At 41.4% G+C, this 24,851-nt stretch overlaps 1 protein-coding gene across 5 annotated transcripts in view; it reads right to left on the bottom strand.

Annotated features, from left to right (window-relative positions):
- LOC115215625 (monocarboxylate transporter 12) overlaps positions 1-24,851 on the bottom strand; it is a 76,213-nt gene that overhangs the window by 11,734 nt on the left and 39,628 nt on the right. For all 5 annotated transcript variants that reach the window (XM_029784862.2, XM_029784861.2, XM_029784860.2 and 2 more), the window contains exon 6: positions 12,079-12,202. In XM_029784862.2, the coding sequence (XP_029640722.1) occupies positions 12,079-12,202 (124 nt within the window). The remainder of the gene's footprint in view (positions 1-12,078; positions 12,203-24,851) is intronic.

Below are 24,851 nucleotides of genomic sequence, written 5' to 3'. Positions count from 1 at the left end.
TTTTCGAAAAATTTTTGGGTAAAATTTTCAGTGAAAATTTTCGAAAAATTTTTGGTGAAAATTTTTGAAAAATTTTTGGGTAAAATTTTCCTGTGAACATTTTCGAAAAATTTTATCGTTGGCTATGCATTTCTCTTGCAGCTGCCTTACCAAAAATATAGCATCAGTGGTGCTTTTCCCTGGCACGAACCCAAACTGCATCTCTTCTAAACTAACTCTTTCTCTAATTAGTTGGGCTATGACCCTCTCCGTGATCTTCATTATTTGATCCAGCAACTTGATACCTCTGTAATTATTTGTATCTAAGGCGTCACCTTTATCTTTGTAGCAGTTGACTATGGTGCTGTCTCACCAGTCATTGGGTATGACTCTTTCGTGTATCACCTGGTTAACTATACGGGTGACTATGCTATAGCCGACACTGCAAGATATTTTGAGCATCTCTGCAGTGATTCCTGATGGGCCGGAGGCTTTCCCTGCCTTCATACTCTTGATTGCTTTAACTACCAAGGTACTGTCATATTCGGATAGCTGGTCTCTCTGTAGGATCGACATTCGGCAAACTATTTCTCCCATTCATTCTTTTTATTCAGCAACCTTTCATAGTGGCGTCTCCAAACCTCTCCTTTTGCAGCCTCGTTTAGTGTAAGTGAACCATCATCCATACGGACACATTTCTCTCCTACCACTTCACGATTCTCTCTCACTTACTGTCTTGCAACACGAAATACTTCAAGTCTTTGGTCCTCACGGCGTAGAACATTGGCAAATTATTTCTTATCTGCTTCCCCTCTGGCTAAATAAACCTGTCTCCTAGCTTCCCTTCTGGCAGTCTATCCCTGCTACCTCCATTCTTCCAGTCCCTCCAAGCCTGTTTCTTTTGTCTAATAGCCCTGTCAACCACATTGTTCCACCACCACGTTACCTTGGGTCGAGATGGGACTTTGCACTATCCACAGATCTGGTCAGTGGCTCTCAGCAGGTTGTCCCTTAGAAACCTCCAGTTGTCTTCTACCCCATGTGAAGCTATATCCCCTTCTACTTCATCAAAGGCTTCAAGTAATATGTCCCTAAATCTCTGTCCATTTGCAGGATCTTTAAGCTTCCAGACCCTTCTTCTCCATGTTGGTCGTCCTCTTAGTCCTGATCCTAAAGTAACCAACTACCAGTCTATGTTGTGGGGTACATTCTTCACCTGGGAAGGTTTTGGCATTTATAAGCAGCCCTCTTTCCCTTTTTCTGGCGAGGATGTAGTCAATTTGGCTAGTGTGTCTGCCAGAACGGTAGGTAACTAGGTGAGAGGTGGGTTTCCTGAAGTTGGTATTGCAGACCATAAGATCATTTGCAGAACTCCAGCAGCCTGGTTCCCTACTCATTGCGAGAACCAAAACCGTAGCCTCCATGTATGCCATGGAAGCCCCCGACATGCCGACCAACATGTCCATTGAAGTCACCAGCCACAAAGAGAAGGTCCCTGTCATTTGTCAATGAGGTAGTCTGCAATAGGGTATCATAGAATCTGTCTCTCTGCCCTTCCGATAGCCCCGGTTGAGGAGCATAGGCCGAGATAATGGTAGCTGACCTATGGTGAAGCACTAATCTAATCTTAAGTACTCTGTCACATACTCTGACTACCTCGATTACCTTATCAACCCATTTCTCCGCAAGAAGTATACCCACGCCCCCGACCCTGTCAGGGTTCCCTGCCCAGAAAATCTTGTACCTGTGTTCTTTGTCTGTGAGGAACCTAGCGGAACCTCCTCTCCACCTTACTTCTTGGATGCAGCACAAATCTACACATCTCCGTTCAAGTATCTCAACAATCTCACCAGACCTACCTTTCAAGGTGGGCCTGTGTGACCCTGGGATGAGGGACAGCAGTGTCATGTACCTGGAAAGAAAGCTTGCATTTGGCAAATGATGTCTGAGATACTGAGCTAAGATCTTATTTCTTTCTTTCTACCTCATTTTCCCATTCCTGGTTTCATTTCACCATTAATACATTAAATGTTTATTTACTAATCAGCTTGTTGTTTTCTTCCATGAGCTAAGCATTGGCAATGACCCCTCAATTTTAATTCCATCTCTTAGAATTTCTTTAAGTAAATTACTCATTCTCCCACTGCTTAATTCCATTTCTATTACAATATCATCCCCAAGCAACTTACTTGCCCGCCCTTGCCCACCCCCACCACCAGTACTGGCTATCTCTATTGTGTTTGTCCCACCATCTCCACCAGATATCCCTTCTCCCACCACTATAACAGTTGTCTATTCTCACACATGTTAGTTAGTTAGTTAATTTTTGGCTCAAAAGCAAATAGCAAGGCCATGTAGGGGGACATGGAGTTAAGTACAGGGTGGTGTTCATGTAAAGAGTTCAGGCCACTTGAGGTCAAGGGAGACTTTGAACAAAGCGGTCATCGGCATCTTCACCATCTCGTCTGGCAGCTTGTTCCACGGATCCGCAACCCGGACGGAGAAAGCTCCTCTCCTTCGATTGAGATGAAATCGTCGCAGGTAGAGCTTTTCGGAATGACCCCACAGCCGACGCTCTGGAGCAGGAGTGAAGAACAGCTCTTTCGAGAGGTTACACTTTCCGCTTATGATGTTGTGAGCTAGAATGAGATCACCACAGCGGCGGCGTTTTTCTAGAGAATAAAGGTTGAGCGTCCTCAGCCTTTCTTCATAAGACAAATTTTTGAGACCATGAACCATGCGGGTAGCCAGCTTCTGGACTCTTTCAAGATGCTGTATGTCTTTGAGGAGATAAGGAGAAGAGGCTTGAATCCCATACTCAATATGGGTCTCACCAGCGTGACATAGAGTGGTAGGAATATGGCTGCTGTGAGCATTCCGAATGACCGTCGAATCAAGAACAGAATTCCGCATGCTTTGTTGGCAGCATGGACGCACTGGGCCGAAGGCGAAAAGGAGGAATCCACCAAGATACCCAGGTCCTTTACCTGATCGGTCCTCTCCAGCAGCAGACAACCCGGCTCAAAATCAAGTTGAGTTGCAGGAGGAGAGCCAACAGGCAGATGACAGCACTTTGACACGTTCAGACACAGGTCCCATTCGTTAGACCACCTCCAAATTTGGTGGAGGCATCGACGAAGATCCTCTATATCACCGCGAGGAGCGACCAGTTTGACATCATCGGCAAATAGAAGGGTGTGTTGCATGAGGTCGTCGGGCAAGTCATTTATGAAAACTAAGAACAATAAGGGCCCAAGCACTGAACCTTGAGGCACGCCACTGCTCGCACTGGAGACGTCGGACCGCGAACCATTAACTTGGACTTGGAAGGAGCGATCTGAGAGGAAGGCACCAACCCATCGTACAATATCCGGACGGAAACTATATGCTTGAAGCTTGACAAGTAATAGGCGGTGGTTTACCGAGTCAAAAGCTTTGGCAAAGTCCAATAAAACGATGTCAACAGCATCACTATCATCGAGGATGCGCATCACCAATTCTTCCATTACCAGTAAGTTGGTCAAGCATGATCTCTTCGGCATGAAGCCGTGTTCGGAATCAGAGATATAGGCTGTGTTTTGGAGGTGGAGCATCATACTTTTCTTAAGGATGGTTTCGAACATCTTGCTGATTATTGATGTAAGGGAAACCGGTCGGTAGTTAAGCGGGTCTTCGCGGCTCCCTTTCTTGAAAATTGGGCAGATTATCGCTGTTCTCCAGTCCGCAGGTATAACACCCGTCGCCAATGACATATTGAATAGACGTGTTAAGGGCTCGCTGATGACTGGAGCCAACGCTTTGATAACCCGTGGGTGTATGCCGTCAGGGCCGTGACCCTTGTTGACATCGAGGCCTTGAATAACACGTTTGACTTCGTCCCGCGTGATGACCAATCGAAGCATTGGAGGTACCGATCTATCAAATGGAGGGGGTTCACCATCATCTTGTTTGAAAATAGTTGAAAAAGCCTTGGCAAATAATTGACTCTGTTGATAAGGGTCCTCAATCGATATGCCTGTTGTGTCTACCAACGTTGCAATTTGGTTGTACAAGCGGGAATTCCGTTGGACATGGGCAAAGAAGGTTTTTGGATTGCTACTGGCGTTTGCCACGATTTTGTATTCACACATGCTTCATGGGTTCTCTTATGTTCTCTTCTGTCCAGAAATTTGTTACCACCCACTAAGTTATCTCTTTTCCTAATTCCTCCTCCTTCACTGGTGCTGCTCCCTATATTCCTGTACTCTCTCTTATTCTCTCTCTATCCCTCTCCCTTTCTTTATCTCTTCCCTCTCTTTATCTCCCTCCCCTGGCCTTATGAAGTGAAGTGAAGCAGAAAGCTATTAGGCTGCCCATATGTACCTATTTCTGAATGTGGGTGTGCTTGTGTATATATAGGAATGAGTCTGTTTCCTCCGTCTGAACTCTCCTCGCTGGTGGTACCCTCCTTTATCCCTGCAATCCCCCTCTACTCAGGCAATGCAACCATTTCTGCCGACACCCTCGTAACCTAACATTGGAGTATCCATATTTGCCAATTTGCTACCCTGCATGTATCTGCATCGCTCATGACCATAATGCTTATGCTTACAATGCTACTAACACCAGTTCCTACCACCGGTAGGGGCAACATCATTAACATGCTTGAATGTTGTCAGGTTGGGAGAGAGGTAGAAAAGAGAAAGGATGAAGCATGCCAAACAAACGAACATCACCACAACAACCCTCTTCTTTTCAGACGCTGAATAGCATCCCTCCACTCCAAACCTCACCCTACATTCCCTTCCCAGTTTTCAGAGTTGGCACAATGAACGGTAGGTCTAGTGAGATTGTGGAAATGCTTGAAAGGAGATGGGTTGATGTATGCTGCGTACAAGAGGTAAGATGGAGAGAAGCTTCAGCTAGGGTCCTCACAAGCAAGGCACATAGGTACAAATTCTTCTGGTAAGGTAACATGGATGGTATAGGGGGTGTAGGCATTCTCCTCTCAGAGAAATGGGTGGATAAGGTTATAGAGGTTGTTAGGGTATGCGATAGAGTACTTAACCCTTTCGTTACTATATTTCTGACCAAAATACACCCCTTATGTGTTTCAATTAATTTCTAACATAATCATAAATTTAGTCTGGTTTCATTAAACAACTATAACTTTTTTATTTATCAATATATTAACGTGAATTTTGGAAGATAATTTAATGAAATGTTCTCAACCAATTCTATACTATAATTTTTGTCACAAAGTGACTCTAATTGCAGGTAGATACAGGTAAATTCAACAAAATATAAAATTATTATAATTTTTTTCAAACATCGCTATAGAAAATGGGTTATTAGCTAATATTCAGTTGGGTATACAACAAAATTTTACGATAGAATTTGTTATTCTGGGTAACTTTCTGATACCCATAATAATATTTATGGCAAAATAGTCTTAATTTCATTTAAGGTTGTGGGAAACCACAAACTATCCTTTCTTTCGTTTTGTTTACATTTAGCGTAACGGTTCGTTTCTGCCGTAATAGGCTCATTCGAAAAAGTAAAAAGAAATAGTCTAAGGCTTTACTCTTCTGGGAAAGTCTGTGGCTTGGTCCAGTTTCTTCAGAAAAATCACCGAAAGAAACAGTTTTTAAATTTTCACTCCATTCAGGTGCCAATTCATTTTCCTTATCGCTGTCGGAGCTCTCGGATTCACTGTTTTCACTTTCGGAAAATGAAACATCAGATTCATTATCAAATACCACATGCTTTTTTTTTCAGTCATAGAGTTAGATTTATGAAGGTCTTCAGTAGAAAATCCTTCGAATTCTGACTCGCTGCTTGATATAATGAAATTCGTATCCATTTTTTGTCAGAATTACAAATTTTGAAAACACAATAGGAACAAATTTCGGAAAAAAATCTCCCAAAATTCACAGAATTAAAATTACACTTCGATTTTTGTACAAAACTGTAGTTGAACTCTTTACGAAGTATAATACGTATTTTCACGAATGTACTAAAGAGATTTGCTCTGATATTCTCATTTAAATATGAATAGGTAAATTCGGGTGGTTTTGGGCGGTTTGGTCACATTAACCAAAATTTTTTTCGGGTGGTTTGGTAACGAAAGGGTTAAGCTTAGGCTACTAATGCAGAATAGCACAGCTACTATCATCTCTGCCTATGCCCCACATGCAGGGCTACGAAATGAGCCGAAGGATCACTTTTATGACACTCTTCTACAGGCTACCTCAAAGACGAGTATCAATGACCTCATCTTTGTGGCTGGAGACTTTAATGGGCATGTTGGGCAGGAAGCAGGTATCTTCACTGGGGTACACGGTGGCCATGGTATTGGCACTCGAAACGATGAGGGAACTAGGCTACTGGAATTCTGTGATGTATGTAACCTTCTAATCTGCAACACTAGCTTCAGGAAACCAGACAGCCACCTGATAACCTATCAATCAGGAGACTCTGCTAGCCAGATTGATTTCATCCTCACCAGACAGCGGAACATAGGGTTGCTGTTAAATGCAAAGACCCTCCCGGGTGAAGAATGTACCCCCCAGCATAGGCTAGTCATTAGTGACTTTAGCCTCGAGGCCAGAAGGATACCAAGAAGCAAACCAATCCAAAAAAGAAGGATTTGGAAGCTAAAGAACCCTTCACATGGTCAGAGACTTAGGGACATCCTCATCAAGAAATTTGAGGAGAGGGAGGAGGAGCTACAGACATCGGACTTAGAAGGTAGCTGGAAATTCCTATGGGACAGCTTACTGAGCGCCAAAGACCAAGTCTGTGGCTGGTGCAACGTCCCTTCCAGACCTAGAGTTATGTGGTGGTGGAATAGTAGAGTAGACAAGGCCATTAGGGGAAAGAAACAGGCCTGGAAAGCCTGGAAGGATGGGGGTAGCAGGGAACAGTACCAGGTAGCCAGAAGGGAGGCTGGGCGGCAGGTATACATAGCCAAAGATGTAGCAGAAAAGAAGTTTGCCAATGTCCAGCGACGTGAGGACCAAAGAACTGAGGTATTTCGGATTGCAAGACAGTGTGAGAGAAAATTGTGATGTCACAGGAGAGAAATGTGTTCGAATGGATGATGGGGCACTTGCTTTTTGTGATTCTGAAAAGAAAGAGGCTTGGAGAAGCCACTATGAAAGACTGCTGAATGTGGAGAATGAGTGGGAGGAGAAGAGCCTGCCAAATGTTGACCCAGTAGAAGGACCAGCTATCCATATAGATAGCTCCCTAGTAGTTAAGGCAATTAAGGGTATGAAGACAAGAAAAGCCCCCAGCCCATCAGGAATCACTGCTGAGATGCTTAAAACATCTGGTGGTGTGGGCTATGGCCTAGTCACATGCATTGTAAACCAAGTAGTTCATGATGGAGTCACACCCAATGACTGGTGTAGCAGCACTATAGTCAACTGCTACAAGGGTAAAGGTGATGCTCTAGACAGAAATAACTACAGAGGTATCAAACTGCTGGATCAGGTAATGAAGGTGACGGAGAGGGTCACAGCCCAACTAATTAGGGAGAGAGTTAGCCTAGATGAGATGCAGTTTGGTTTTGTGCCTGGCAGAAGCACCACTGATGCCATATTCATAGTTCGACAACTGCAGGAGAAATACCTAGCCAAAGATAAACCCCTATACTTAGCTTTTGTGGACTTGGAGAAAGCCTTTGATAGGGTCCCCAATCCCTTATCTGGTGGGCGATGCAGAAACTGGAGATTGACGAATGGTTAATAAGGGCTGTACAAGCCCTCTACAGAGAGGTTAGTAGTAAGGTTAGGATTGGCAATGAGTACAGGGAAGAATTCAGGGTAGAAGTTGGCGTCCACCAAGGCTCAGCCCTCAGCCCCCTTTTATTCATCATAGTTTTCCAGGCAATAACAGAGGAATTTAAGATGGGTTGTCCCTGGGAGCTCCTCTATGCTGATGATATAGCCCTCGTAGCAGAATCGCTACCGGAACTAGAGAAGAAATTTCGTGTCTGGAAGCTAGGTTTAGAATCAAAGGGCCTTAGAGTAAATGTAGCAAAGACCAAAGTTCTAGTAAGTAGGAAGGCAAACTCACCACACTACCCCTTCAGGTAGGTGACCCTGCTTGATATGTAGAAAAGGTATAGGTAGAAACTCCATAAGATGTACCCAGTGTAAGCTATGGACACATAACAGGTGCAGCAATACCAAAGGAAAATTAACCGAGAAGATAGCTTCCATGTGCGGCAGATGCACAGGTGCAATAGACACCATTGGTACTCAGAAAACAGATCCCATTACACTCCTTGGGGAGAAACTAAAAGTAGTTGATAGTTTCTGCTACCTAGGTGACCAAGTTAGTAGCAGGGGGGGATGCTCAGAGAGCGTTACCACTAGAATAAGAATAGCTTGGGCAAAATTTAGGAAGCTTCTTCCCCTACTGGCGACAAAGGGTCTCTCACTCAGAGTGAAAGGTAGATTGTACAATGCATGTGTGCGAACTGCCATGCTTCATGGCAGTGAAACATGGGCTGTGACTGCGGAGGACATGCGTAGGCTTGAAAGAAATGAAGCTAGCATGATCCGCTGGATGTGTATTGTCAGTTCCATGCACGACAGAGTGTAAGTGTCCTGAGAGAAATGTTGGGCATAAGAAGCATGGATGCAGCATGCAGGAGAGACGATTGCGTTGGTATGGTCATGTACTACGGATGGATGAGGAGAGATGTGTGAAAAAGTGCCACTCCCAAACTGTTGAAGGAATCTGAGGTAGAGGTAGACCCAGGAAGACATGGGACGAGGTGGTCAAGCATGACCTTCGTACTTTGAGCCTCTCAGCGGCTATGACGAAAGACCGAGACCTCTGGAGATATGCTGTGACTTCGAAGACCCGACAAATGAAGTGAGTTCATGGCTCGCAGGACGGCCTGCTGTGCTAACCTTGGACCGTAGAGTGACCCACTGTTCTTGAGGATTTGAAGACCCGACAAATGAAGTGAGTTCATGCTCGCAGGACGGCCTGCTGTGCTGACCTTGGATCATAGAGTGACCCGCTGTTCTTGAGGAGACCTGTTGAGTCAAGTACATCAACGTCAACATCAAAATAAAAATTCAAATGGAAATTGTAGTTAAGATACCCATGCCGGTGACATGTAAAAAGCACCGTCTGAACGTGGCAGATGCTAGCGTCGCCTGACTGGTGTCCATGTCGGTGACACGTAAAAGCACCAACCGATCGTGGCTGTTTGCCAGCCTGCTGTGGCTCCTGTGCCGGTGGCACATAAAAAAACCCCACTACACTCACTGAGTGGTTGGCGTTAGGAAGGGCATCCAGCTGTAGAAACACTGCCAAATCAGACTAGAGCCTGGTGCAGCCTCCATGGCTTACCAGACCCCGGTCGAACTGTCCAACCCATGCTAGCATGGAAAACGGACGTTAAATGATGATGATGATGATGATGATGATGATATATATATATATATCAGTCAGACTATTAACTCACTAAATTGATAAGTTGTTCGTAATCATTCAATTACCGGTAGAGTTTATCAGTACAATCAACTATCACTAAATTTAGAATTTCTGCCTAATGCAAAAGATGTCTTTCAACTGTTTTACTCTTTTGATACCAATCAATTTGAGACTTCTTTTGATTCTATGATACAAACCTTGTTTTAAAGTGATTTTCATCATCATTTAACATCTACTTTCCATGCTGGCATTGGTTGGACAGTTTGACTGAGGACTGGCAAACCAGGAGGCTGCACCAGGCTCTAATCTGATCTGGTAAAGATTCTACAGCAGGATACCCTTCCTAATGCCAACCACTCAGAGAGTATAGTGGATGCCCTTTACATGCCACCAGCACGGGGGCCTGTCAGGTGGCACTGGCATCGACCATACTCAAGTGGTACTTTTTACATGCCACTGGCATAGAAGCCAGTCAGAAATTAAAATTTTCTACCAAAGTTTCATGTTAACTTATGTTCCAAATATCATCTTAATGCTGACAAAGTATTTTACTAAATTCCACATTATTTTCAAAATTAATTGAATCCAAGGCAAATTTGGTAACAAAAGGGTTAACCCCTTAACATTTGAAGTAATGCAAAATATTCATGGTAATCACACAACCAATGATGACTAAAGCAATGGCTGTCCGCTGACATCATTCAGAGCCTGAATTGATGTGTGCTTTTAGACAAGTCTATTGAGAAATTTTCCTCTGAGCAATGAATGTCTCCCATGTTCAGGAGAATGTAAAATAAAGACGAACACTATATATGTTCATGTTAACTATATCTGTTTTTACAGACATATCAATGACTTTTAATACCAAAAGGTCTAAGACTAGAACTATGATAAAAATTTCTTGTTTTAAAGTTCAAAATTAAAGATCAAAATAAAAAACCCTCAGTCAAAATTTCATGTTATTTTCTAAACACAAACTTAATAACAACGAAGTTATTTTAGTAAACTTTCAAAATTAACTGAAGCAAAGTAGTGTATTTTGACAGAAACATGGTAAGAAAAGGGTTTAAAAAAGCATCCCAGCCATAGCTATCCAGTCATTTTTTTTTTTATTCAGTCACAGTAAATCCCAAACTGTTGTCAAACAATTTAACCCTTTTACAGATGTTAGATAATGATACTAACCCACCTGAGATTGCTTTTGGTTCTTTAACACAAACTTCAGATTTTAAAGTAATCTAAAGTAAATATTTTTCTTCCATCAGAATTTTACGTTAATTTATGTTACAAACATCAATTTAATGATGACAAAATTATTTTACTAAATTCTTCGTTATTCTAAAAATTAAATGACACAAAAGCAACGTATTTCAACCGAAACTGGTAACAAGAGAATCAATGGGAAATAACCTCTAGTTGGTTCTAGTATAATGGTATTAAGCAGAAAAATAAATACCCCTGTTCCCTTGAAGAAGAGACTAAGCCTATGCCAAGTAAGATAGGACATCTTTTTAGATGCAGGTATAATAGTCATCAAAATCTGTTGTGAAAGTAGCTGTTCAAAAATTGAGTTTTATAATTAATTTTTTCTGCCACTTAATACATGTCATTTTATTTATAGCCCAGAAATCCTTCAAACTCAGTAATACATTAACAGAATTCTCAAAGCAAAATTAAATAAGTCTAGGTAGCTGCACAATTATTTTCACTCAATATTTCATTAGTTTTTTTTACATCTGTTTTTTCCATGGTTAGAAGGATATATTATTGAAGTATTGTTTTACTACTGAATGCCAATTTCTTTGCTAACACTAACTTGTTTTTCAAGTAATGCATTTCTTATTTCACATGTCTTCAAAGGTATGATGAAGCATGGGAACAATTTGATGACAGAAGGGATGATAACAACTTGTAGCCTGCAACTTTTGTAGAGCACAAATCTAAATAAATACACAAACACAAATGTGTGGTTTCATCAAGCCAAGTAAAATTGTAGTTGTGGCTGATGCTGGTGCCACATAACTGGCATCCATGCTGGTGGCATGTAAAAAACACCTTTTGGGCATTGGGCCTCATGGAGGCAAAGTGGCCAATGCCAGTGGTATGTGAAAAGCACTTTTCAAGTGTTGGGCTTCATGGAGGCAATGACAAATGTCTGAGACCTTTGGCATTATGCTGTGCTTGAGAAGAATACCCATCAAACCAAGTAAAATCACAGTCATAGCAGATACTGGTGCCACACAAATGGCACCCATGCCAGTGGCATGTAAAAGCACCTATTACACTCTTGGAGTGGTTGGCATTAGGAAGGGTACTCAGCTGTAGAAACCATGCCAAATCAGATTGAAGCTTGATGCAGCCTTCCAGCTTGCCAGTTCTGGTCAAACTGTCCAACCCATAGACAACAGATGCTAAATGATGTTGATGGCATTACACACACAACAAATTTTCAGTTTCTGTCAACCAAATCCACTCTTAAAGCTTTGGTTGGCCTGGAGCAATAGTAGAAGACACTTGCCCAAGGTGCTGTACTGTAGGACTGAACCTGAAACCACATGGTTGGAAAGTAGTGAATTTCTTAATCACACAACCATGCCTCTGGAAAAAATGGTTAAGTCAAACTAAAAAATGAAAAGTTAAAGAACAAAATAAGACAAATACCTTCTCTTCTGAGGGTGGTGTGCAGTTTAACATGCCACCAACAAAGGTGAAAACGGAGAATATAATTCCCAGAACTAAGAAGCAGCTTGGTATCCGATCAAGGAGCTCTTTCTGAGAGAAATAACTGGAAAGGAAGTGAAGAAACATAGATTAAATATCATGAAGCAAGAATATAACAGGAGATACATCCCATCATCATTGCAATCCATCAGAATTAAAGATATTCTTAACATAAACCTCATCAATATATCATAATTATTTTATCTTTATCACTAAAACAACCATCATTGCCATCATGACTACCATTATCACAACAACCAACGCTATCATCATCACCATAAGTTTCACCATTAACACAACCAATACATACCATCAGTCATAACCATCATCATTATCATAATTATCACCTCTTATCATACAGATTGCATTTTTTTCACACAAAATCATCATTATCAACTTAACACCAATTTAACAAAATACAATTAATGATCACAACAGTCAACTGATGTAACTTGAGCTGAGTAAGATGAGGTCAGTTTGAACAATTATATTTATATATAGGGATTTAGATTATAAAATGCATTAATATAAAATTGGACAGTTCTCTTTACACAGATGCAGCTGTGTATGTATGCATGCATAAAAACACACAAATGCACACTTACAAATGCACTCAATGTATACTGGTACAGACAACTGACTCCCCCACCACAAGCCATTTTTGGAAATTCATGTATGCCATTTCATGCCATGGGCTTTTAACACTTTGATGGAGTCATAGGGACATTTTAAATCTTGCAGAACTTGTTCCTCTTCAGATCCTTGTTGATTTCTTCCAGAAGGATAGAAAGAAAGAAAGTGACAAAACAACATCAGGTATTTTATTTACTGAGCCCCAATTAGAAAGATGAAGTTGATGGTATTTGAACTCAGTGCACAGAGAGCTGGAAGAATTACTACAATTATTATCTTATGCTCTAACAACTCAACCAATTATATATACAAAACCAACAAAAAACTGCTAGAATGGCTGAGACTATTTCTGAATGGAAGTAGACATTGCAAATTTTGCTTGACAGAGAAGAGAATCATTAAAAAAAAAATATAGAAAAAATCACACAATCTGAACTCAAAAAGTGATATATTTGAATGCTTCCCTCATGAATGGAAATTTGTTTCGGCAAAATGGTCATCATTTTTGAACAGGAGAACAAGACATGCACACACATATAGCTGACACTCTTCAGCCATGACTGACATTGATCCATAGGAGGCAATTTTACCTTCCTGCCTATAAACACAATTTATCAGTACAGTTCTTTTTATCAACACAGCCAACCAAGACTATATATTTACCTCCAGCATGAAAGAGGCTTTGCACTTTCAGTTGACACGTCTGAGAAGTTGCCACTATTGCCAAGTACAATAGTTTCTGTGAAATTGTCAGTAAAATTCTAACAAGTTATATACCATAACCAGTCATATCCTGCTCATCAATTTAAAAATATAACTGCTCTGTTTCTCTTTTAGAGTGGTTACTTTTTTCCTGATTTATGAACAGCTATCTGATTACACGCACGCGCGGTAGGCTTCCTTCAGTTGCTGTCTTCCAAATCGACTCTCAAGGATTTGGTTGGCCCAGGACTATAGTAGAAGAGCCTTGCTCAAGGTGGCATGTAATGTGACTGAACCTAAAACCATGTGGTAGGGAAATGGAATAAAGACAAACAAAACATCTGAAAGAATGTCACAGAAAAACCACCTTTGTATTTTCCTTTTTATAGCTTTTTCACTGTTCACTTTTCATCTTTTTGCCTCTAATTCTGTGTATTATGCATGTACTTTCAGCTTTCATTGTTGTCTTTCTTTACTTGACTTATATGTTCACATAATCTAAAAACTATCCTCCTAATTTATGTTCCAAACACCAGCTTAGTAATGACAAAGGTATTTAACTAAATTCAATACTCCTACAGATATATAATATCAAAAGGATAAGAAGGCCTGTATTCAAAGACATCTCAGCCAAAACAATTCAGTTATTTTTTTCATTTAATCATTGTAAATTACAGACTACATCATCTAATGACAGTAGGACATAACAACCATTTTGATACCAACACACTGCTCCAGATTCAATGATACATACTTCTTGCTTTAAAGTGAACTAAAATATAACCCTCATTCTAGCTTAATTTATATTCCAAACATCAGCTTGATAATGATCAAATTATTTTACCAAATTCATTATTTTAAAAATTAACTGAAATAAAAGTGTATTTCAACAGAAATATAGTAATAAAAGTTTTAATAACTGAAATAGTTATATATTTTTCGAAGAGTACAAGCCAAAAGGAGATCTGAATGAGTGCCCCTGCATACATTTCTGCAGGTGTGTGTGTGTGTGTGTGTGTCTATTTACATATACAGCTGTAGCTGTGTAAACAGAACAAGCTTGTAAAGCACTATTATATTACAAACACTAGTTTCTGCTTTGTAAGAATTCGTCATGAATATCAGTAATTTGAGAACATGTAGGCAAGTTGACATATATTTATTCACTCTCATATAATTTCAATGCTACCATAAAATATCAACATTATCATTGTTTTACTGTCAACTTTTTCATGCTTGCATGGGTCAAATGAGAGCATGTTCAAGCAGAGATTTCTGAGGCCAGAGACCCTTCCTATCACCAAACCTCATTTGTTTCAAGGGAAGTAATAACCTCCTAGTCTATCAAAAAATAGCCTGGACATGTTGAAACAAATACGACACTATGAATGAGCTTTCTCTTTTTTTTCACTATTGATCATACAACATGTCAAAACCTGTTACAAAGCTTAAGCATGTTTCCATGGTGGACTGCAAATAAACTACAAGGGTAGTTAGGCTATTGTTTACAATCAATGAATGATCACACATACAGATGAGAAATACAAATTCTGTCTCATTCACTCACACACACAACAAGCTTCTTTCAGTCTTCTGTCTATCAAATCCATTCACAAGGCTTTGGTCAGCTTGGGCCTATGCTGGCCACAGTACAAGAATTTCAGGTTTGCTAGTCTACTCATTCTGTAAGTAATACTGTCAGCCATGCAGACTACCCCAGACAACTGAACAGGATTACCATTATATTGTACTATCTTAAAATTGATGAATATTATCCAAATGTTATCTCTTGATTGACTGATTGTTCATCTTAATGGTAAGCGGGAGACTCATCTTGCCAGGAATCCAAATCTTATATTTCCTCCCTGATTAGTGAAATGAAAAGGAATACAGAATATTATCTTAAGCATTTATTTATTTGATAAAATTTTCTTTCCTTTAATCAAAGAATGCTTAACATTCATATGTAGCTGCTAATTTAATCTGGCTGGATCTCATCATTATGACATAGTCAAGACATAAGGGTCTGTTTCATCACATTAAATTAAATTTTTAGCTTTAGAGAAGATGGAATAAGGAAGGCATGTCATTCATAGTGTATATACAACATGAAACCTGTCTTTAGATAAAAACATCTGTATGTAAATTTTTTTCATTTTCTTATTTTAAAGCATATATATATATATAAATGCGTGAGGCATGTATGTGTAATAATGCCCTCTATACAATATATATATACACTTTAAAATAAGAAAATGAAAAAATTTACATACAGATGTGTATCTAAAGACAGGTTTCATGTTGCAAGACAGAGCATCATGATGTCATAGGAGAGAAAAGTATCCACATGGATGATGACTCATTTGCATTTAATGAGGCAGCAAGGAGAGAGACTTGGAGATGCCACTATGAAAGGTTGCTAAATGAAGAGAATCAATGGGAGAAAGAGAGTGTGCCGAATACGTGAAAGAGTCATACCCAATAATTGGTGTAGCAGCACCACAGTCACTTGTAAGGAATGAAGCTAGTATGCTCCACTGAATATGTAATGTCAGTGTGCATACACGACAGAGTGTAAGCACCCTGAGAGAAAAGTTGGACATAAGAAGCATCAGATGTGGTGTGCAAGAGAGATGACTGCGCTGGCATAGTCATGTGATGCATATGGATGAGGACAGCTGGATGAAAAAGTGTCACATCCTAGCAGCAGAGGGAACCTGTGGAAGAGGTAGGCCCAAAAAGACCTGGGATGAGGTGGTGAAGCACGACCTTCAAACGTTGGGCCTCACCGAAGCGATGACAAGTGATTGAGACCTTTGGAGATATGCTGTACTTGAGAAGACCCGGCAAGCCAAATGAGACCGTAACCGTGGCCTATGCCAGTGCAGCATAACCAGCCCATTTAAGAGCACCCTTCAATCATTGGGCAATAAACTGTGCTTGCAAAGACCTGTTGAAGCAAGTTGTTGTTGTGGCCGATGACAGTACCACCTGATTGGCACCCATGCCAGTAGTATGTAAAAAGCATCATTTGAGCATGGTCATTGCCAGTACTGCCTGAATGGCTACCATACCGGTAACATGTAAAAAGCACCATTCGAGTGTGGCCAGTGCCAGTACTGCTTGGCTGGCCCTTGTGCCAGTGGCATGTAAAAAGCACCCACTACACTCTTGGAGTGGTTGGCATTAGGAAGGACCCCCAGTTGTAGAAACATTGCTAGATCGGATTGAAGCCTAGTGCAGCCTTTTGGCTCGCCAGGCCTCAGTCAAGCCATCCAACCCATGCCAGCATGGAAAGCGGACATTAAACGATGATGATGATGATGATGATGATTCAAATTATACATAGAAAATCCTACATATAGCTGTTTTCCTACACAATTCTTTAATTTCAGAAATAAAATTCCATGTATGATACCAGTGAATTGTATATATCCCCAGGAAGGATTTCTAAAGGAAATTTAACGTATAGGCTAACCTACAACAAACTCAGAAGTGTTTGTTTATTCTTAATGCAAGCATTCCATAGAAACTGTCATTGTATATACAAAAACTAACGCATTCTATACATCCTTATATGTGCCAATATGATACATAAAAGTTAGACTGATTTGCCTAGGCAAATCTGATTTGGGTAAACTTAGTAAAGCAATTTTAGATAAGTGTATTCATGTTCTTAAAGAAAAAATATGATTGCAATTCTGGTCCTATGAGGTAATTGATTGGTTTAATAGAATTAAATTTAATAGCAAGAATAAGTTCATGCAAATAGATATTGATAGCTATTACTCTTCAATTAACCTAATTCTCTTAAATAAAACCCTCATATTTATGAAAAAAAATATAATATTAATATGGATGAAATAAAGGAAATTTTAGCTGTTAAAAGAACAATAATCGAGTTTGAAAATAAGTATTGGACAAGATTAATAGTATAGAAGGATTTCATATAGCAATGGGATCAGCTGATTCTACTCTCGTTATGGATTTGGTTGGAATTTATATTCAATTCATCCTAGGAAGGGATTTTCCTAACCTGGAAGGAGGACTTAACAGACTGTTATGTCCCAGAGCACAAGGCCATCACAAAAAGGAACAAGATTCCAAGGGTGAGGAAGATCCTCATGAGACGACAGACAAAGGTTGCAAATCGCTTCAACCAGCACTCCAAAAGTAGTGAAAGGTCCCGCCTAAAAACAATGCTGACAGAGATTGAAAAAATCTTGCAACAATCCTATGTGAGGGAGAGAGCAGACAAAGAAGCCTGGGTTATAAAAAAACATTAAGTCAACCCAAAAGCCTTCTTTCATAATGCCAAAGAAACAGCCTCAGTATACTACAAAATAGGACCCCTCTTCGAGAAGGCTGGCTCCCTCACAGATAGTCCAACTAGGATCAGTGGGGTACTGAATGACCAGTTCAAAAGTGTCTTTACCACCCTGTTGGAACACAGACAAATGAACAAACCAGTGGATTTCTTTGCCGCCTCACATATAAACAGCGAGGCAGTTACGATGGAATATGTTGACATTAGTGAAGAAGATATATTACTAGCCACAGATGAGGTGGACGCAAACTCAACTGCTGGTCCTGATGGTTTCCCAGCAATCCTCCTCAAACCATGTAAGTGTGCCCTAGTGAAACTACTACAGATTCTCTTCCAGAGCTTTTTGCAAATGGCAGGCTGCCAAGCAAGCTGAAGGAGGGAATAATATGCTCAATCCATAAAGAGGAAGCAGAGCAGATGCCAAAAACTATAGGCCTATCTCACTGACTTCACATATCAGCAAAGTCATGGAACGGATTGTCAGAGGGAAGCTAATCACATTCCTTAAAGAAAAGAATTTGCTGAATGATACCCAACATGGCTTTCGACCAGGTCTAACAACCCAATGACAGGATGTTGAGGCAGTTACTTAACATCTCAAATGTGGACGTAATAAACCGGGACTTTGCAAAAGCTTTTAATAAAGTGGATCATGGTATGATATGCCACAAACTGTGTGATCTTGACATAGCTGGAAAACTTGGAGAGTAGTTACATGACTTTCTGGAAGATAGAAGTCAGGCAGTAGTGGCCAATGGAGCCACCTCAATGAAAACACAAATAGTGAGCAGTGTTCCACAGGGCACTGTCTTGGGACCACTGTTTTCCATAGTGGTCCTCTCAGCTATGCACTCAGCTGCCCAGATAGCCACCCTTGCTAGCTAGGCAGATGATATTAAAGACTTGCAGAAAGTACAGAACCCCAGTGATGTTGCACACCTGCAGCAGGAGTTGGACTCAATTTGCAGATGGGCTGAGGATAATAATATGCAGTTTATTGCTCAAAAATTCCAAGCCCTGTGCTGCCAGCATCCAAAACTGAATATAAAACTTACAGGATACACTGGTCCATAGAGGATCACAATCCCAAAGCCTAAATCAGTGAGGGACTTGGGTATCAACATGAGTGATGATACATCTTTCCAAGTGCGCATTACCAGGATGGCAACAAAGTGTAGACGACTTGCTGGATGGATCCTGAGAATGTTCAGAACCAGAGAGAAGGAGACCAGGATGGTCCTCTGGAGGACATTCATCCTCAGCTACCTGGGTTATCCTTCCCAGCTATAGTCACCCAACAGTGTAAAATTAACAGTGGAACTTGAAGGAATCCAGCAAAGCTTCATGAAGAAGATTGTCTCATTGCAACAGTTCAGCTACTGGGAAAGACTGAAACAGCTAAGACTCTACTCCTGGAGCGAAGGTAGGAGAGGTATGCAGTAATATACATCTGGAAGGAATTGTGCCAAATTTTGGCATTGGAAGCTACAAAAATGCCAGAATGAGTCAACACTGTACAGTGCCATTGTGCTTCAGGACCAGTCACTGCAACAGTCTGGGTTTCAGGGGCCCACAGCTTTTTAATATTCTCCCAAAGAGCCTGAGAGACCTACACAAAATGGATGTAGGTGTTTTCAAATCAAAACTGGACTTCTTCCTGTTGAGAGTCCCAGATGAACCTACCTCACGGCAAGAGGTGCAAATGAGGGTAGCAACATCAAACTCCCTTATTCACCAAATGCCACATATTAGAGAAGGCTCTCAATGATAACAGAGTAGCAAAACGGCATAGCCACAGCTTTGAGCTGGGAAGCAGATACGAAAAAAATTGCCAATGTTCTGCACCGTGAAGACCAAAGACTTGAGGTATTTCATGTTGCAAGATGGTTTATGAGAGAGAATCGTGATGTAGGAGAGAAATGTGTTCACATTTTACTCAACCTTTTACTTGCTCAGAGTAAAAGGTAGACCATATGACGCTTGTGTATGAACAGCCATGCTACATGGCAGTGAAACATGGGCTGTGACTGCTGAGGACATGCGTAAGCTCGCAAGGAATGAAGGCAGTATGCTCCAATGGATGTGTAATGTCAGTGTGCATACTCGACAGAGCGTAAGTACCTTGAGAGAAAAGTTGCACCTAAGAAGCATTAGATGTGGTGTGCAAGAGAGACGACTGCACTGGTATGGTCATGTGGCGAGAATGGATGAGGATAGCTGTGTGAACAAGTGCCACACCCTAGTGGTTGAGGGAACCTGTGGAAGAGGTAGACACAGGAGGACCTGGGATGAAGTGGTGAAGCACGACCTTCAAACATTAGGCCTCACCAAGGAAATGACTAGTGACCGAGACCTTTGGAAATATGCTGTGCTTGAGAAGACCTGGCAAGCCAAATGAGACCATAACCTGTGGCCTATGCCAGGAGCGTAACCAGCCCACTTATGCGTACCTTTTCTTTCTTTGGACACTAAACTCTGCTTGTGAAGACCTGTTGAGGCAAGTGAAATCAAAATCAAATTCAATGACTGGTATCCGTGCTAGCAGGGTGGAAAGCACCATATGAGTGTGATCATTTGACAGAGTGGCTAACCGGCTTCCGTGCCAGTGGCACATAAAAGGGCACCATTCGAGTGTGACTGTTACCAGCGTCGCCTTACTGGTACTTGTGCCTGTGCTAGTAGGGTACTGAGAGCACCATCTGAGCATGATCGTTGCCAGATCAGCCAAATGGCTTCCAAGCTGGTGGCACATAAACGGGTACCGTTTGAACGTGATCATACAAACGTCGCCTTACTGGCACTTGTGCCAATGGCATGTGTAAAAAGATTCGAGCGAGGCCATTACCAGTACCGCTTGATTGGCCCCCATGCTGTGGCACGTAAAAAGCACCCACTACACTCTCGGAGTGGTTGGCGTTAGGAAGGGCATCCAGCTGTAGAAACTCTGCCAGATCAAGATTGGAGCCTGGTGCAGCCCTCTGGTTTGCCAGCCCTCGATCAAAATCGTCCAGCCCAAGCTAGCATAGAAAGCGGACGTTAAACAATGATGATGATGTCATCATCATCATCATCATCGTTTAACGTCCGTTTTCCGCGCTAGCACGGGTTGGACGGTTCGACCGGGGTCTAGGAAGCCAGGGCCTGCTCCAGGCTCCAGTCTGATCTGGCAGAGTTTCTACGGTTGGATGCCCTTCCTAACGCCAACCACTCCGCGAGTGTAGTGGGTGCTTTTTACGTGCCACCTGCACAGGTGCCAGGGGGGTCCGGCATCGGTCATGATCGGTTGGAGCTTTTAACGTGCCAGCAGCACGGAAGCCAGCCAAGGCGGCGCTGGCAACGTTCGGATGGTCTTTTTATGTGCCACCGGCACAGGAGCCAGTCGGGGCGGTGCTGGCATTGGCCACGTTCGGATGGTGCTTTTTATGTGCCACCGGCACAGAAGCCAGTCGGGGCGATATATATATAAATAAATACAACCAACATCGGTTGTTAAGCGATGGTGGCGTGGGGACAAAAACACACACATATATATATGATGGGCTTCTTTCAGTTTCTGTCTACCAAGTTCACTCATGAGGCTTTAGTCAGCCCGAGGCTATAGTAGAAGACACTCTTCAAAGTATAGAGTTGAATTTTGTGTAGCCATTTGTTGGCAACTTTCTCCCCCTCCCATTTTGTAGCGGGTGTTACTCATTTTTCTGGACTCTTTTCAGTTATACCCCATTTGAAATTTGCATTAGTTTTTGTATGAAAAAAAAAAGAAGGGAGCGGGGGCGTGTTTGTAGTTAGTAGAGGAAATGTTAAATATGCCTGAAAAAAAGAAAACATGTTCTTTCCCGCCAACTAAAAGACATGAAGAACTATGAAAGAAGGCAAATAAATCATGGGGGTGGGGGAAATAAAAGAGAACTAAAAGTCAATCCTTCTAGAACTCCCAGAATGAGAACGCAAATACCTGAAAGACTTTCCCTCTATTCATTACTAAATGTCTTTCCTTCTTCTTCATTGTTAAAAGTAAAGAAGCTAGAAAAGACCGATCATATTTCAGTCTAATTGTCATTTTAAATGACTGAGGCTTTCTTTTCTCTGTCTCTATCGCTCCGCTTCTTTTCTCAATGATTAAGAGAGTGAAGGTGTGTGGCTCAGTGGTATTCTGAGCCGTGATCATAAAGCTATGAGTACGATACCTGGCAGCATGCTGTATTCTCGAACAAGGTACTGTACTTCACCTTGCTGCAGTCCACTCAGCTGACAAAAATGAGTTGTAGCTGTAATTGAAAGGGGCCAGCCTTGTCACATTCTGTGTGAAGCTGAATCTCCTTGAGAACTACGTTATGGTATGCATGTCTGTGGTGGGATACTCAGCCACTTGTGCGCAAATTTTATGAGCAGACTGTTCTGTTGATCAGGTAAACAGGAACCTCATTGTTGTAAGTGATGGAGTGCCGTTTTTTAAAAAGAGTGAAAGAAAAGGAAATGTTTCATATTGCAAGGCAAAAGACGAAATAATTGCTGTTCTATATCATGTAGTGACTTTGCCCTGGACTCTTGCTCAGTTTCATAACTACAGCCTGCGCTTGACCTCCAGATCTGTGAGACTCACAAATACCACTGTTAGGACTGGATTAACACCCATAGTGACCCTAATGGCTAAAAAGATTTTCCTGCCCCTATATAGGATCTTTTTTCATTTTCTTCCAACTACTTGAAGGTCTATCTTGCTCCAGTCCACTCAGCTGGCCAAAATAAGTTGTAGCTGTAATTGAAAGGGGCTAGCCTTGTCATATTCTGAGATTGAATCTCCCTGAGAACTACGTTAATGGTATGCATATCTGTAGAGTACTCACCCACTTGTGAGTTAAATTTATCCTTGTGTGGTAATGAAAAATGAAAGTAACATCCAATATTTGCTGTAGTTATTTGTCTTTGATTGTCTATGTACCTATGCATCAATGTATTTGTGTCTATGTATCTACTGTCTCTCTCTCTTCCTCTGTGTACCTCCTCTCTCCTGCTTTTAATTTAACAATGTATGTATGTATCTACTTTTCTGTCTATGTATGCATCAGTCTACTCTGAAAATACTGATAAACATTTTACCTCTCCCTTCAACTGTAGAAAAATAACAGTAACATCCACTGCAGATATAAAATCAGAGGCAGCGATGATTGATTACATCAATATAAAGGAAGACGATGTAATAAAGGCTATAGATGAAATGAAAACAAACTCAGCTACAGGCCCTGATGGATTCCCAGCAATCCTTCTAAAAGTATGTAAGAGAGTCCTAGCAAGACCACTGCAGTTCCTCTTTCAGAGCTTCCTTGCAACTGGCAAACTTCCAAGAAGGTAAAATTTGCCCTATTCATAAAGGAGGTAGCAGAGCGGAGGCCAAGAACTACAGACCTATCTCTCTGACCTCACGCATCAGCAAGGTCATGGAACGAATAGTCAGAAGGAAACTAATCACCTTCCTTGAAGAAAATGACTTGCTGCTTGACACCCAACATGGTTTCCGATCAGGAAGAAGCTGCTTAACTCAGCTCCTACAACACTATGACTGGGTGCTGAAACGACTGCTCAACCACTCAAATGTGGAAGTCATATATCTCGACTTTGCAAAAGCCTTTGATAAAGTCGATCATGGAATGATATGTCACAAACTGAGTGATCTTGGCATAGTTGGAAAATTGGGAGAATGGCTTCATGACTTTCTGAAGGATAGAAGTCAGGTGGTAGTAGCCAATGGGGCCACTTCCATTAACACGCAAATAGTGAGCGGTGTTCCGCAAGGCACTGTTTTGGGACCACTACTGTTCATAATGGCCCTCAGCCACGCAGAGAGCCACGATCACAAGTTATGCAGATGATACAAAAGTTTCACAGACAATACAAAACCCTGAAGACACTAAGCACCTGCAATGTGAGCTGGACAAAATATACAAGTGGGCTGAAAAGAATAGCATGCAGTTCAATGCTGAAAAGTTTCAAGCTTTATGCTATCAGCATGCAAAACTAAATGCAATACCTAATAAATACACTGGACCTGGAGGGATTGCAATCCCAGGGGCACAATCAGTATGAGACCTGGGTATTTACATGAGTGATGATGCAACCTTTCATGTGCATGTTGCTAAATTGGTAATGAAATGTAGGCGGCTGACCGGATGGATTCTTAGAACCTTTAGAACAAGAGACCAGGAAACCATGATGGTCCTCTGGAGGACACTTGTCCTAAGCCACTTTGACTATTGCTCTCAGCTATGGTCACCATCCAGTGTCAAGTTAATCACAGAACTTGAGGCGATCCAATGAGGCTACACGAAGAAGATAGCCTCTGTGCAGCATATAAGCTATTGGGAAAGACTCAAGAGATTGAGACTCTATTCCTTAGAGTGTAGGCGAGAAAGATATGCCATAATATACATCTGGAAGATCCTAGAAGGACTTGTCCCAAATTTTGGCATCGAGAGTTACACAAATGCCAGAACTGGGCGCCACTGCATAGTGCCAAGGACTCCAAATTTGCCATCAAGATGTAGGACGAGATACTGTGATAGCCTGGGCTTCCGAGGCCCACAGCTCTTCAATATCCTCCCGAAGAATCTGAGAGACCTGCATGGGGTGGATGCAGATGTCTTTAAAATAAAACTGGATCTCTTCTTGTCAGGTGTCCCAGATGAACCAACTTCACGGCAGGAGGTGCAGATGAGGGCAGCTGCATCGAACTCTCTCATGCACCAAATGGCACTTGCTAAAAAGCATTCGTGAAGTAAAATCATGTAGCAACACCAAATGGCGGTGCCCCAGCATGGCCACAGCTCGTAAGCTGAAACTAGATAAAGATAAAGCTATTTGCTGAGAGAGAGATTGTGTTAGAGAGAAAGGCAGACAGATAGATAGATAGGCAACATTTCTTTTTGCAATTTCCATATTTTTAATAGCTTTATCATATAAAATTGAAAATGAAAAGTTTTCTGGTGTTTTCTGTATGAGAATGGTTCCATTCTCTTTTACTATTCTTCTCTATCTACTCCCTTCCTTCCTTCAG

Source organism: Octopus sinensis, linkage group LG9 (genome assembly GCF_006345805.1).
Source record: "Octopus sinensis linkage group LG9, ASM634580v1, whole genome shotgun sequence".
Classification (NCBI taxonomy): Eukaryota; Metazoa; Mollusca; class Cephalopoda; order Octopoda; family Octopodidae; genus Octopus; species Octopus sinensis.
Note: the sequence above shows the minus strand (reverse complement) of the source record. Positions and strands in the feature narration are given on the sequence as shown.